Source organism: Athene noctua, chromosome 2 (assembly GCF_965140245.1).
Source record: "Athene noctua chromosome 2, bAthNoc1.hap1.1, whole genome shotgun sequence".
Lineage (NCBI taxonomy): Eukaryota > Metazoa > Chordata > Aves > Strigiformes > Strigidae > Athene > Athene noctua.
Genome location: NC_134038.1, coordinates 164,386,557 through 164,402,246, shown reverse-complemented (window position 1 = coordinate 164,402,246; position 15,690 = coordinate 164,386,557). Strand labels below are relative to the sequence as shown.

General features: G+C 40.7%; 1 protein-coding gene across 1 annotated transcript in view; it reads right to left on the bottom strand.

The window, feature by feature from the left end:
- Window positions 1–14,274, bottom strand: part of ITPRID1 (ITPR interacting domain containing 1) — a 34,318-nt gene extending 20,044 nt beyond the window's left edge. Inside the window, 5 exon segments of the mRNA XM_074898189.1 lie at window positions 3,084–3,138; window positions 5,348–5,940; window positions 12,484–12,686; window positions 13,271–13,357; window positions 14,243–14,274. Coding sequence (XP_074754290.1) covers window positions 3,084–3,138; window positions 5,348–5,940; window positions 12,484–12,686; window positions 13,271–13,357; window positions 14,243–14,274 — 970 coding nt within the window.
- Window positions 14,275–15,690: the final 1,416 nt, after the last annotated feature.

The following is a 15,690-nucleotide window of genomic DNA, read 5'->3' as shown; positions in this document are numbered from 1 at the left end:
GTATTAGTCTCACATATGTCTGGTTGCTGCCAACCTGGGAGTATAGATGAATTTAATTAAATAAGGATTATCCCTTCTCCCCAGTACAATTACTTATTTATAACAATGATAAAATTGCCTAATAAAAAAGATTGTAATATTTTTTAAAACAGAGCTAGAAAACACTCTGCTTTTCCTGTAAGTCATTCAGAGATGTTTGGGAGGTTTGAGCGTCTTTTAAAATTAAGTCTCAGCATTCTGCCAAGAGAGAGGGAAAAAAAGCCTTATCATAAAGCCTACTGCAGTTAAACAGCCAGAATCTACATTATGGAGAAATATAAAGAAGACACACAGCAGCCAGGGAATTGGCTTTCATGGGGAGTGTAGAAAATTAAGCAATTGGACTAAAATTGAGGCCAGGCTACAGAGCCAAGGGACAATACCACTGGGACGAGTACTTCCATAAGTCACCCGTCTCTAATATGCTCCATCTAGGCAAAGCAGTCTGTTCCTATCTATCTCTATTTCTTCTCATAGTGGGCAACACACACTTTCCCGCTCAGGTGAGCTCCCTTTTCAGCAGGGTCATGTCAGGCTCTCACGTCTTCGTCATCACTCACACCCTTTCCAACAGAGCCCACGACCAAATAGGAGTGGGCCGTTGCAGTATCAGGCACTGCATGAACATTGAAAAACAGTCAGCCTGTGCCTCAGGGAATTTGAAGGCCAAATGTGAATTCCAGCATGCTCTTCTGGGAGCTGAGGTTTTCCTTGTGTAGGCTCCTGATGGACTCTATTTCTCACTCATTCCTATTTTGAGGACCCCTGCTTATAGGTCTGAACCACATTCTCCTGAATTTGGTAGGAACCTTCTTAAGAGCTAGGTATTATTCACTACTAACAATATTACATTCACAACTGGCAATTTTTAGACTGTTTCCATGATGCACAGCAAGTTGAATTCACAACAAAACTCCCATGGCTATGGAGGGGTATGCCACTTAAAAGCAGTGGGAAAAAGAGAGAGAATATGAAAAGCCTGTAAAAAAAAGCCGGAAGTCTCCACTTTAACTTTAGGCCATCAATGACACTAAAACAACAAAGAAAGAGAGAGAGATATATTCCAGTGTTTAAACAAAACTCTGAAACAGTATTATGGTTCCACAAAGGCATTAATCTTATATAATTTCAGTTTACTTGGATGATTTTGATTGATCGCTTAACTGGATGACAGCCTTACCTGAATTAAAAACAAATAATTACTTTCCGCGTTTTCTGTCATGAAATTGCTACCAAATACATGCTTATTCCTATGTCTTAAAAGAGTATTCAGGGCATGCAATTGTTTTCTTCCCCTTACATTTTGATTGATATACCTATACAATCTGCTAAATCCTTTAACTAATGCCCATCATCATTAAATAACACAGTCATTTTTTAGAGATGAACAAAGAAAGGAAAAAATGAATTGTGGGTATGTTGCTACATTTTGAATTTTTTCCCCACTGGGCTATGTCCACATCCTCTTTTTTTAATTTCTCACTGAATGTTTGTCCAAATGGTGTTTTTCACTGCACCAGTCCTGGGGAATTGCTGTTCTTTGTATAGATACTGCTATGAGCGAAGACTACTGTTATGGAGGCTCCTCTTTGTTCATGAAGATCAAGACATCCATGAGAAAACAAAATCAAAGTAACCTAATTCAGGTGACAAATCATACAGTCTGAATAACAACAAGGACCTGACATTAAGCCCCCAAAGTCACTGGAGCCACACATTGACAGACTGGAGACATACAACCCTGCCAGAAGATGAGGCAACAGCAGTTGAATGCCATAGCTGTTCAATCTATTTACAGGTAAAAAAAAAAAAAAAAAAAAAAAAAAAAAAAGCAAAACTACAAAGGTATGCTTACAGGTAATTTGAAAACAAAAACAAACCCACCAAAATGGATGAATTAATGCTATATTCCATTATCTTTACTCACCTCTAGCATTTACCAAGAAAACCCCACATATTTTGATGAAAATGCTGGCCTCACTGAAGTCAGTGGTACTTCTGTCACTGCCTTCAACAGGCTCATGATTTCACTCCTGCAAATCCACCTGTCATTCCAGCCAATGGCATCTGTGAATCACCAGCACCAGTGGACAGCGGAATTTTATTTCTAGATACCTGTAAGTACTTTGGTTGTTTAATTATTTGTGCTGGCTCCCCAAAACTGATATAATGTAGTCCTCAAAAGATGAGGGCTTACCAAACTTTCACCTTTGTGCCGTGCTATCTGCTTCTTGCTACTTATTAGTTCTTTCACATTAAATTTCTGTCCCATTAAAAAAAAAAAAACAAAACCACAACTGCCAGTTAGCAAGGATCCCTGGAGGGCAAGGTCAAGCGTTCCCTGCTCTGGAGGCTTAAAAGCCATTTCCCCAGTAGTGTCACCCCTGACAGAAACCACTTCTCAGGATCCAAACTCCGATTGCCCCAAATGACAGTATAACATCTGGTCTAACAGCTTTGCTTTTAATCCTTTCATAGACTCCTCAAATAACTTATTTTCTAACACGCGATTCAGTGCTATGTCAGTTCATGTGGTGATAGTCTATGTGATATAGGAAACTCAGATGACGTGATAGAGGCCATGTTGCCACTAGAATGTCCTGGTTGAGCTGGGCACAGAGTGGCTGCAGAGCCACTATCTCCAGCCTACTGGTTGGCTTATCTCCTAAGGATCTAAGAGTTGTAAGATAAGGGGTCATCTGTGTCTGGCAAATAAATCACTGAGCAGGAGCAAAGCTTTGGTGTCGCTTGGAAGACTAGGGAGGTCTGCTCAAAGCATTGGAGGGGGACCCCACACAAAGCTGTGCATGTGAGGTACCCTTTTCATGTGCACTCATTGTGTCTCCTTGACAAGCTGAGTATATTTTACAGGTTTATCAAGTCATGTCATCTAGACTGCCATATCTAGAATAATGCATCCAAATGCCAGAAGTGATGGGAGCATAAAGGGAAAATCTATTGTTAGGATAAACTTTAGAAGAAACTACACAAGAACAGTGTTCTAAAACCAAAACTGGCCAAACTGTCTGTTTCATAACACTCACCTGAAGTGGTGTCAGGAGCATTTCCACATAGAGTTTCATCCTCAAAACTCTGAATCTGAAATGAAAAGGAAGAGAGGAGAAAAAATTCTTATTGGTGGTAATGATGATGAGTGTACACCTTATTATGAGGGGGGTTAGGAGTAAAAACAAACAAAAAAAATCCTCCGGATATTTAAAAGTGAAAACATAAACTCATTCAGATGGTTTCTTTTTGGTTGTCTCCTCTTTAAAATATTTGTTCTTGTCATAAACAAGGCTCTAGTCTCAGAACCTTTCCAATCCTTGCTCAAAGTAATCAATACATAAAGGTTCCTAACATGCAAATACACTAGCAATCTTGTTTGAACAGCCACAGAGAAATGTCCCTAGGAAAAAAAAAAAAAAAAATTACTTAGTAGAAGAAACCCAAGGAAATGTAACCATATGGAGGCAGATTCTTGCCAAACAGTGTATGTAAGGTCAGAAATTTTTTTTCCTATAGGAATGAAGATCCATTTGACTTTTTAACAGTATCAAGGGGGGCATCATGTCATGGTGCTGCATAGACTCCTTCAGAAAAACACTTAAGAGAAAAGGGTAAATATTAGAAACAAATAACGTATGAACATGCATGTTGGCTGTGTCCTCCATGCACTCTGTGGCTCAGGAGAGCCTTAAGTCCTTCATCGTCAAAGGCTGGAAGAATACAAGAGAAGGATCACTCTATATGCACCTGTTATTCTGTTCCCCGTAGGTCTGCTACTGGCCATTACCAGACTAACAATTTAGGTGGCCTGATGGCTTCAGCCAGTGCACGGTTCTTACAGCCTTAATTTAATGATGTGGTAGAGAATACTCAGAAGTTAAACAATATATACCCTGTCTATTTTGAGCATACAGTATTTACCAAACTGGTTTAGACATCAAACCGGGGAGTTCATGATCATCTGCATTTACTGCTCTGTCAATGTCCTCACCTTTGTGTGAGCCTCTAGTCACAGAGCTGCAAGTCCAGCATGCTAAGTGCTTTACAAAGACATATGAGCTGCTTTGGGGCTATAAATTTCCTGTGCTGGAGATCTCCAAAAGACACCCTCTTCCCTGCTGAGGCTGATAATCAGGCCCATATTCTAATTCTTGAGTCAGCTCTGCCAACACGAAGGCTGCACCACACCTTTCACAGAAAAATACACCTTTGGAAAGACTTGAAAATGTAAATATCCTTTCCTCAAGAGGAGTGCCACCACCTTAACCTGACCTCTTCCAATGCTTTAGAAATGGAAAACTTTTTTAAGCCTCCCACCCTTTCCAGCCACTTACTGCTCCCTCCCTTCCTTCTCTTCCTTCCCTCCCTCCCTCCCATGCTCCATATGTTTTCAGGGAGCTGCCAACCATGCCATTTTCCCCCCTTTCTTTGATTCTTACAGTAGAGCCTAATTTTTGGACTCCTTCCTTTTCCTCATTCTTGAAGGATGGCTGGGAAGGGAAGAGTATTCCTGTCAACATCCCAGTGGAGTCTTTATGATTGGAGAGTATCCTACCATAGCCCTTTTTCTGCAGTATTACGTCCAGAAAAACTGGTGCTCACAAAACAACTCTAGATATAGAAAGGAACTGGCAAGTATCCTGGTCTCTGCTACTTCATGTTGAACCCCCACTGACAGCCCACTGTTGCTAAAACATACAGAGAGCTGAGTATCATGGGCTTCGCAGACTGGATATGAGAACAAGCTGCTGTTCTGAGTTATTCTGGTTTTAGGATGCTCAGCTTACAGAGCGATAAAATATTTCAAACAGTGCTATAAAACCAAGGCTAATTTTGTGATGCAACTTTCTGAAAGAGTACACCAGAAAATGAGCTGGGGGGGGGAAGATGGGGGGGGGGGGGGGGGGGAAACCCAACCCTGGTTAATGACTGGATCTGTAAAAATATCCTTTACCATATGTATTAGTGTTCTTGTAACTTCCTTCTATAAAAAAAAACCAAACCCTCTAGCACTGCATAAAACATATTGCCATCTTACACTATCATACTGGTTGAATGAATCCTACCTTAGTAACTCCAGTGCCAACTTCTTTGACAGTATCCTAACACAAAGACAATTTAAAATAATCAAAACCCCAATGAGTAGTGTAAATCCTACTGGTTTTCCCCATAATGCTGCTGCATGGTGTTTGTTGATATCATTTACTCTAGCTTCCATCCTGCAAAAGAAAATCCAAACTTATACCATAATTATGGATGGAGATACATTGCTAGCACAATACATGAAAATCAACCTCACCTCTTCCATTTCAAATGAGTCTGGCAGCCTGCAGTTTAGGTCAGCCACTTTTCTGAGTGTGTGGGCCACCAGCAAATGTGTCTCCTTTCTTGGCCTGTCTTTGGCAAGAACCTCACACACAGGAGAAAGGTGGGGCTGTTTTGCAACTAGGTGCGATGAAGCCCAGGCTCTCCCCGATGGAGTCGGTGGACAGTGGGACATGGGATACATCGAGGCAACTTTGTCTCTGGGGGTTTCCTCCTGACTCAGACAGCCCGATGTAACACGTGCAGAAAAGCTCCCCTGGACTGTTCCTCTCTCAGCAATATCTGCACAAGAACAGGGTTGCTCTTTCCTGCTGGGCAAGTTGGCTTCCCTGGGTGCCAGCAAGCTCTGTTTCAGCAGCATGGTCTGCCAAGAAGCCCTTTTCAGGAGCTGACATATTCTTCTCTGCTTTGCTCGTGTGACTGCAGGGTTGCTCTTCACAGCATCCAGTAGACTGGGCTCATCCCTGCCTGTGTCCTGAGCTTTGGTCTGTTGGGTGTTGATGTCAGTCAGCAAAGACGAGAGGGCACTGGTTACATGGTCAAGTACTTCCAGCTGTCGAAAACGTTCTGAAGTTTGGCAGAATGGAAAGCAACATGGTTATTCAAAAATATATTTTGAGATAATCAGGTACAATGACTATTCAAGACTTGTCATTGCCAAGAATCATACCAAGTACCTCATTCAAAAGTGGCTAAATTCTTCCATTCGCTTCCAGAGGATCTATTCAGGCTACATATAGATGTCATTGCATAGTTCTTTCTATTAGACAAACACTTATGCAACGTGAAATTTGTTGGGTCAAATGCAGCAGAATACTGCTCTGTGTGAATAAAGGTTACAGAATTTAGCCTGAAATTCTCTGGTTGGGTGGGCCAGACTTGGATGCCATTTTTGAGGACTTATTAAAATTCATGTGAATAAAGTTATTAGAATCTGATCTCAAATGTTTACAGCTGGCAGCTGGCCAGGATAACTGCAAAATGCATATAGCCATTAACTGATAAAAACTGACCACAAAAGCTATGTTCTCGTTTTCATAGCAGCACAAAGCAAAACACTTATCCCCCAGAAACTCATAGCTGGTGTTGTATAAGGATTCCCAGATTTATTTCATTGTATTAACCTTATGTAATTTCTGGGTCATTTTTTTCCACGGCGTAACATCTAAAGAGAAACAAATAATGTTTCTCTAAGGGATCCTGGAGATTTCCATCACTACAACACTATGAAGTTATTTATACAAAGAAACGTAACACATGTACTTGCACATTATGTCTGTACCTATCCTGAGGCAACGAATATGTCACCAGGACTCCTTTCTTGAGACATTCATTAAGGACAGTAGATGGCAAAATGTTAACTTTCTTGGCTGCCATTTGTCTTAGAGGGCAGCCAAATTTATTGCATGCAGTCTGCATGCAGGCTGTTGGTAATGCTGCTTCACTGACAATTAGACAACAAGAGGGTATTTAACATGGATCTGAGTTGGTCCTTTGCATCAGGGACCAATACCGTAACATATAATTCCTGACAGTTACTGTATCTCAAGAATACTCCCTTTTTTGCTTGATTTTTAACACTGGAGGAATATGTTGCCATTGCTGCCACTTTTTAAGACATGGTCAGAGGTCTCCCCTGATGTTGTTTAAAGGAGTTACCTGATCTATCAGTATCACAGTGTTGTAGAGTTTCCATTTGTATAAATTTGGGGTATCAGAGCAAATAATTTTGGGTTTTGTACCATTGTGCTACTGCATGCTCTCCATGTAAAGCACATTTTATCCTCAGTACTTCATCTGGCTCCCACTACGTCAGGTCATAAAAATGCCAAGTGCTAATCTCCTTTGACTGAGAGTGACACAGCAGTCCAGTCCTTTTGATTTGAACCAGAACCAAACTTGCTGCAATTCAAAATAGTTTTTACACACTGCTCAGCTTTTGTAAATGATTTCAAAGAGCTAGGGACACCTAAAGAACAAATCAAAAAGCAAGAAAAATAATAAGTGAACAACATAAAACATTCCCTTACTCATGTGCAATGTAATAAATGTACAGGTCGTGAAGAAATTATGTCAGGGACAGCCTTGCTTCATGGATTATTTCTCTCCAGGCAAGCAGTCCCTTCAGTTTCTAGGCGTGCTCCCCTGGGATCACACCTTAAATACGCAAGAGGCTTATAAGATCTTTAGTCCCTGCAGCCTGCTGCAAAATAGTTTAAAACTGTAGCACAGATGAGATATTAAAGGACATAAAGGCAGATTGATTTTAACTAGAAACTTCAGCTGAAACAGCAAATGGCTGTGCTGTAAACAAGATCAATGTTTCTTCAATAGAATCTGTATCTTTTATAGCGTTTCTAATGACTTTATGATCAATCATCTTATAATTTAGAAAGGAAGATCACAGTTTTGTTCCTCCTTCCCTAAATCTGGTATTACATAGGCTGACATAGTTACCTACAGGAAAGATTTGGAAAGTCTTCAGTAGGCCCACAGTGGAATGAAGGAACACCAAACATTTCCAGAGACAGCAAGAAATTTTCAATCACTCTTTTCACAGCAAATGACAGAATTTGGAAAAAAAAATAATAATTTCAGTGGGAAAATCAAGACATCTGAAATTGCTCAGTTTTCCTCAGGAAAAATAAAAATGAAATTTCAGCATTGTCTACTTTGTTGTATATTAAAATATTTTCCTTTTTTTAGATTGTTTCAACTTGAATCTTGGCAATACTGCTTTAGATTGAATCAAAGCTGTACTTCAGAGAATGCATTTAGCAATTTACATTTAATTTCTCTTCTAGAGGACTTACTGGCTGACATACAATCCCTCTCTCCTAGCTGACCTGTGGTGGTCACAGGACAACCATGTGTCAAGGGAATCGGTGCTCACCTAATATATTTATCTCACAGAGCAGAGTGAGAATTGAACTACAGCTCCAGTGAGAGACTTGCAGCAGCTGAGACAAACAGAAATGAGTGTGAAATATCCACAGAAACAACACACCAAACTCCAAGTAGATTTACATGACGGTACAAAAAGTACTGGTGGTTTTGGGTTTTTTTTTTAATTATGAAGCGGTGGGTGTTTTTTTTATTATCAAGCATCAGATTAAAACATTTCAACGTTTCTGAGCTGTGCTCAGAAACTTGAAGTTTTCAAAGAATTTTGTGATATTCATAAATACAATTTCTTTTCACTTAATGTCATGAAGTTCAACAAAGTCAAGTGCAGGGTCCTGCACACTTTAGTGTGTGAGACCCGAGGACAGATCCAGGCTGAGTGCTGAGTGGATTGAGACCAGCCCTGCAGAGAAGGACTTGGGGATATTAGTGGATGGAAAACTGACTGTGAGCCAGCACTGTACGCTCACAGTCCAGAAAGCCAACTGTGTGCTGGCCTGCATCAAGAGAAGTGTGGCCAGCAGGGCAATGGAGGGGATTCTGCCCCTCTGCTCTGCTTTTGTGAGAACCCCCCTGCAGGGCTGGATCCAGCTCTAGGGCCCCCAACGTAACAAGGACATGGACCTGCTCGAGCAGGTCCAGAAGGAGGCCACAAAGATGACCAGGGGGTGGAGCACCTCCCCTGTGAGGACAGGCTGAGAGAGTTGGGGGTGTTCAGCCTGGGGAGACCTTAGAGTGGCCTTCCAGTACTTAAAGGGGCTACAGGAAAGGCGGGGGGGGGCTCTTGATCAGGGAGGGTAGGGATAGGACAAGAGGTAAGTTTTAAACTAAAACAGGGGAGATTTAGATTAGATCTAAGGAAGAAATTCTTCCCTGTGAAGGTGGTGAGGCCCTGGCACAGGCTGCCCAGAGCAGCTGTGGCTGCCCCCTCCCTGGAAGGGTTCCAGGCCAGGTTGGACGGGGCTTTGGGCAACCTGGGCTAGTGGAAGGTGTCCCTGCCCGGGGCAGGAGGTTGGACTAGACGATCTTTAAGGTTCCTTCCAACCCAAACCATTCTATGATTTGATGTTTAATATAACTTCTGATTGTCAAGTGACTTTATCTCTTCAGTTAGGAAGTCTAATCTCTTCAAATGAGGTCAATAAAATTTTCACCACTAGTGAGTTATGGAGATAAGCTTTTCTTTTGGATCTGGCTGAGAAGCTGAAAGGGTTGCCAACATCTTTGAAAATACACCTTATTTTTGTGAACTGAACCTTTTGAAAACTCTCTCTGACAATGCTGAGAAAACAGCACCAAGTGAGGGCACAATTAATAAATATAACAACTCACATGTATTTTAAAAGGTCTAATCAGCAGTGATGGAGGCCTAGGAAATTATATTCATCACAAGCAGGAAAGAGCCAGACAGAAACAGAAAAGGACAGCACTGGGAAATGAATGAAATAGGAAAGAGGAGAGGGATTGGTCTACTATGGAAGTCCTTGGTCTCTCTCAACTCCCTCCCCTTTTTTTCTCCACGTTTCTTGTCTTCCGTATCGTACTTATGATCTTTCTCCTTATCTCTCACTTTCTCAGAGTAGCATGTACTAAATCAGTTAACTTTCTCTGATGATTCAGGGAATAGGCGAAAGTAAAAAACAATGAGACAACCTCTCAGACATTCACTAGCTCAGATTAAAAGATTTCTCCTTTTCCATGGCTAGAGACAAATGAGAGGGATTTAGATTGCATTTACATTGAAATGGTTCACTGGTAACAAACTAAACAGGGTGACAATAATTGAATTCATCTAGCACGTCTCTGGGAACAGTGGTTCAATACCATTTTGAAATCCCTAGAGGCAGCACATGGGTCTGCCTTCATTCTGACACTTTCATTTCAATGCCCTGGTGAAGCAGTCCCCTGACGGTGAGGAGTCTGGAGTTCCCTAAATTGTTCATGGAGAGGTAAATGCCATGGAACATCTCTAGACCTGAACCTTCTATGGAATTTACATAGAAGGGTCTTTTTCTGGGTCTTCTGGAGGCCTTTGAAGGCCACCTATTCTCCTCATTGCCATTACCGGGGGTGTAGGCTTCTGCTTTAGAAAAGCTGGCTCATTAGATATCTGAAAATTGAGGTGCAGTATTAGTACTGAAGGCAGACAGCTTAGGTCCCACTCTGGAGATGCAATCCATTTTTAAATCTAATAAACATGAATTTGCCACTCATCCTTCTTGCTATACCTCACTGCAAAATCATTAGACGACCTAAGGTTGGCAAGATTGGATAAAACAGAGTTTGCAAACAAATTCCATTTGTTAATATTCCTCAGGCTAAACCTGGTACGTTCCTTTTTAGCTGCAAGTCCTCTGCTGGAGTACCAGCTGTAGGAAGGTACTTGTGCAAGATTATCTACATGGTCACTGAGACAGACTGGCCTCTTCTGAGAGGTGTTTTAGGTAGTGGCTGGATGACCACCCACAGGAGTTGCCTGACTCTTTCCACTTGCTATGGAGATAAAAAGACTCTACAGTGATTAAGCTCCTTGAGATGGTGCCTATAATTTGGTGCAGTGAACCAGGCTGAGGTTAATCACTACGTATATAGAAACACATAGTCAATGAGGTAAGTAAGAGGTAAGTATCGCTGAAGGATGAATCCCACCTCTCTCGATTAAATGTTCCCAGCACATACTTAGGAGGCCTAAGCAGATGGTGTGAAAACCCCCTCCCAAACTGTCAAAAGCAAGATAATATGTTTTGATGGACATCACACCCACCAAAACAGAAATTCAAATCTTATCTTACTTCACAGCAACTCCCCCATACAGTTAAACCATTAACATGTATTAAGAGTGCTCCCATTGAGGACAACTGCAGGACCAATCATTAAATTCACACCTTGGCTCACCACTACCTGCCTTCACTGGGCAAACTCCTTCCCTCAGAGGCTTTCTCTGCTCTCATTCCCTCCTAGTTCTCTACTTTCTTCCCTGAGGTCTCCATCCACCATCCACTCATACTGATTATCTCTGATCCCTCTCTCCCTCTCTCTCAGAGGAGTTACAGAGAGAGAAGGAAAGTGAGAACTGAGAAACCTGTTTGATGTGTCAGTTTGCTGTAAATATTGAAATATGTGCACGGGGCTTGCTATAAAAAAAGAGAGAGAGAGAGAAAAACACATTTTCCACAATGCTCTGACATTTCTGTTTCAATTCTCATTCCATCCATACTGCTTCCTTGGTGTAATTCTAAATGGGAATGCACGGGCTATGTGAGAGATCCTGCTTTGCTGAGCATCTTAAGTAAACAGAAGATTTCAGGAGCCATCTGGCTATCCTGTGCAGCAAACATGAGGGGAAATGATGTCAAAATTGGACTTTTCAGATGGGACTTTTACCAGCAAATTAACAATGCTATTTTAATGCAGATATATCTTTAGGGTGAGGGCCTTGTATTCATTTCTCAACTGCAAAATACACAAAACGAGAATGTAAACTATCTAAGTGAATAAAAATCAATACAGTGTGCTTTAAATGCTGCAATTTTATTGTACTTAAAATATTATTCTCATCTACATCTTAGGGGATATTTGAACCACAGAATTGTTATGTTCTAATTAGGGATTTGTGGGTCTGATGCATAAACTCTGTTTCTAGTCATGGGAAGTTAAGATATTGTCATCTGCTCTGCACACTCCCCTAAGAGAGGGGTCCTGCACTCACCAAGGGGAGAAGGGAATGTGAGTCCACATCTGGTCTGCCCAAATTTAAAATACTCTATATTGGCTTACACTGCCAGTGATGGTGGGTAAATACTAATGTGCTGCTGGTGAAGTGGCTAGGGCAAGGGACCCATGCTCATGTTCAATTCTGCAGCCTCTGCAACACCAGTGACAATCATTGTTAGTGGGGTGGGTCTTACAGCAGATGGGCAGTTATGATTTAAAATGCCAGAAGCTGGTAGCTTCAGCACATAAATCAGAGTCCACAGCTGAGGAGAGCTAGAAAGTATTTCAGTCACATAAGGAAGTATTGCCACAAAGGGGTACATGAGGATCCTCAATATTTCCTGAATACATGTCCCTTTTTTCATTATTTTTCTTTCATAATCTGCTTCTTCCCTACCCTCTCAGTCCCCGTGCTATTATTGGCTAAAACCTCTCCTTTTGCCAAAATATAGATATAATTTTTGCCAAAAGATATATATAATATCTCCTTACCATATAGTTTTGGCCTCTCAATGTCCATCCGCTGTTTCTGAGCTTCCAAAAAGACTCGGATGTTGATCCCTTTTGCTACAGAAACACCACTGAGGAACCGAGGAGGGATTTTAGTGCAGACATCAGGTTCTTCTGTACCAAATCCCAAATCGAGCAGAATCTCCACTGGATCCTTTTCCCAGAGTGCCAGCCATTCAGTGGTGCTGTGGTGAAAACATCATGATTATTCACACCACTGCCTTGGTACCATGTTTCTCTTGCAGTAGCTATCACATGGTCTTGTTTTTAATAAATAATTCTCTTCCCTTCATCTCCCCTCTTGTGGAGATTACTACCTAAGTGAAAGTAGTCTTTTTTGGTCACGTTGCTCAGAGATTGATACACATGTCTCTCGCCAGAGGAATTTGGTGACATTGGATCTAGATAGTTTAGCAAGATGAACATTAATAAAAGGTGTAGGTTTGCAGCTCTGCAGGCTCACTTCTCTCTAGACACAGCACAGATAAGGCATGCCGTAGCTGCTGGAAGATCCCGCAGCCTTTTACCTTCCAGTGGATTCAAAGCCCCCCACAGGTTCAGGCAGGTTTTAGTTTTTTTCTTGTACAAATGCATCTGAGATCAGACAACCTGTTCTTCAGAAGGTTTTTGATCTTTTTAAAATAAATGAGAACATGTCTTTTACAAACTAAGATCTTGAGTGCACGTTCAAAATTTTACTCAAATTTGTTGATCCCTAGATGGGTTAATACCTTGTATTCCCAGCTGGAAATGCATGGACATAACTAACCTCTGTGGTGCACCAGTGAGCAAGTGGGAAGAGCTGAGACTCCTACATCTTGACATAACCGGACTTTCTGAAAACTCTTGCAGGCACCTGGTTGGAAAAAAGCAACAATGAAATGTGTTTACTCATGTGCTCCTCTGGGATGTCATTATGATTTTTTTCCTAGAGTAAACATTTGCATTTTGTCTTGGTTTATAATGATACATAATAGCAATGCCTTAGAAGAGGAGTCGGCATGAGAGTGTGGCAATACACTTATTCTCGAGAACAGTATGTTACAGTAGGTGTGAGAACGTAGGTGTGAGGTACCAGTAAATGCTAATTATAAAGGTGGCAGAATGGCTCACTTTTGACAGATGGTGAATCTTTGGGGAACCTTTAGGGAGCACGGTTTCTCTAGCCACCTACTTCAAAAGATATAATTGCTCTTAACAAAGTTCTGGAGAGACAAGGCACAACGAGTTGCAGCAGCAGGAGTGGCACCTGAGAACAGTTCTGTGTTTTGCTTCTCATTGTGTTTGTATCTGCTAATCTGCAGAGAAATAACTGCTTTTCAGAGCCCACTTGCTGCAAAAGGAATATCCTGCAGCATGGTAGCCTTTCTCAATAGGTAAGATGACACGGTTTTGTTTTGTCCAAGCTTAACTTTACCTATATCAAGATCAGTAGAAAATGTTTATACACAGTTGAAGCTTAACTTTACCCATAAATACCTATCAAGATCAGTAGCAAATGTTTATATACAATTGAAGCATCGCATTGATCATTTCTTTTATCATTGTCGGCGTCCACCAGCTCACATCTTAAACAGACATAGAGGGATATGTAGATTTTTGAACTAACACTGTTGCTATCAGTTTGAGAGAAGGGAAGAAAAAACCAAACAAACAAAAAACATCTAAAATTTCTCCTTTATCAAAACGAAAAGGAAGAAAAAACAATTTATAACAGATCTCTATGGTGTCTAAGACCTACCTCCTGTAGCTTTGCACAATTATTTGTACCATTTCTGGTAGTGACAACGAAACTGCAAATAAGAAATAAATATAATTTATTTTCTTACCTTTTTTTTCCCCTCAAACCAGAAATGTTCGAGGTAGAGAAAAGACCAAAAGACTGATTGCATTATATAAGGAAACATTTTAGCTCAAGTGGCAAAGTTGCAGAGCAATACCATTGTGGGAAGCTCAACTCCCAGTGTATGGTTGTCATAGGTAAGTGCAACACATGTTGATAAGAAAGGGAAAATAGGTGTATTTCATTTCATAAACCAGTAGCAGTACACTCTAAACCACTGCTATTTCAAAGTAAGCTCTATGAATTGGGTTCCACCATCTGCTGCAGAGCCATTAAAGATACACATAGAGCAAATACGATGAAAATAACTTTTAATCCCTGAATTTTTAGTCAAAAAATACAATTAAAATATATTATTTAAAATTCTCATTCCAGCACACGCTGGTACAACTTTTTGGTGTCTGATAGTTTTTCAAGTGTAATTTACTGAGATTTTTTGAATATTTGTGAATGTTGATTTGTCTGGGCTTTGCATCATGCTCTGTGTTTGGAAGGAATGAGACAGTTGCAGGACACTTGCAAGAGTTTCTGGAGGAGAAAATGTTTGTCCAGAACCTGATAATATTGTTTACTGGACTCCAAGTGTGCTATACCTATGAGCTATAAGGTGCATATTTCATCTTTTCTTGATGAAATGGAAATAAATCAGATGCAAATATGCAGTGCCTGTAGTTGTTACTTCCCCGCCTAACACTGAATTAACACACTTGTTGATCCTCTGAAAGCTGGGGCAACATTTGCCTAGGAGCAGCAGTAGATATCCTTCTGCATTCCGCAAGATGAATATTTTTTGTCTAGCATTTAAAGTTTTCTTTTCTATTTAACAAAATTGTGTCAATAAAGAAGAAGAAAACATCCTTTCACATTCTCTACTGGATTATCTTCCGCTCATAAATTCTAACATAAGTTCCTTCTGGCTTACTCAGTGCAAGGATATCCATTCAAATTGAGAACATAAAGGTTACTGACATCCTGTAATTTGCTGTGGTAACATAAACCAGACTTTCTAGCAGCAAACTGAGCATAATTTGAATAAGAATCAGCTACTTGTTGTACACCATTTCTTACTCACGTGTCAACAAAAGCTGTAGATTCACTATAAAAATGTTTGAGAATGTAAAAAATAAGATCTGAGAGTGAGAGTTAATTCAATTTTTCCCTAGCAGCACGTAGGCACTCCTCTCTGTAACAGAACATTATACCACAAACTGGCTGCTGCTCTGATTTCCTCAATATCTCATATTGTCGGGACTGAATGAACACAAGTGCTGCCCAATTAAAAACCTAGCACTGTGCAATACTGGCCAGGTGTTAAGTGAATAATTTAATGATGAGAAACCTGGTAT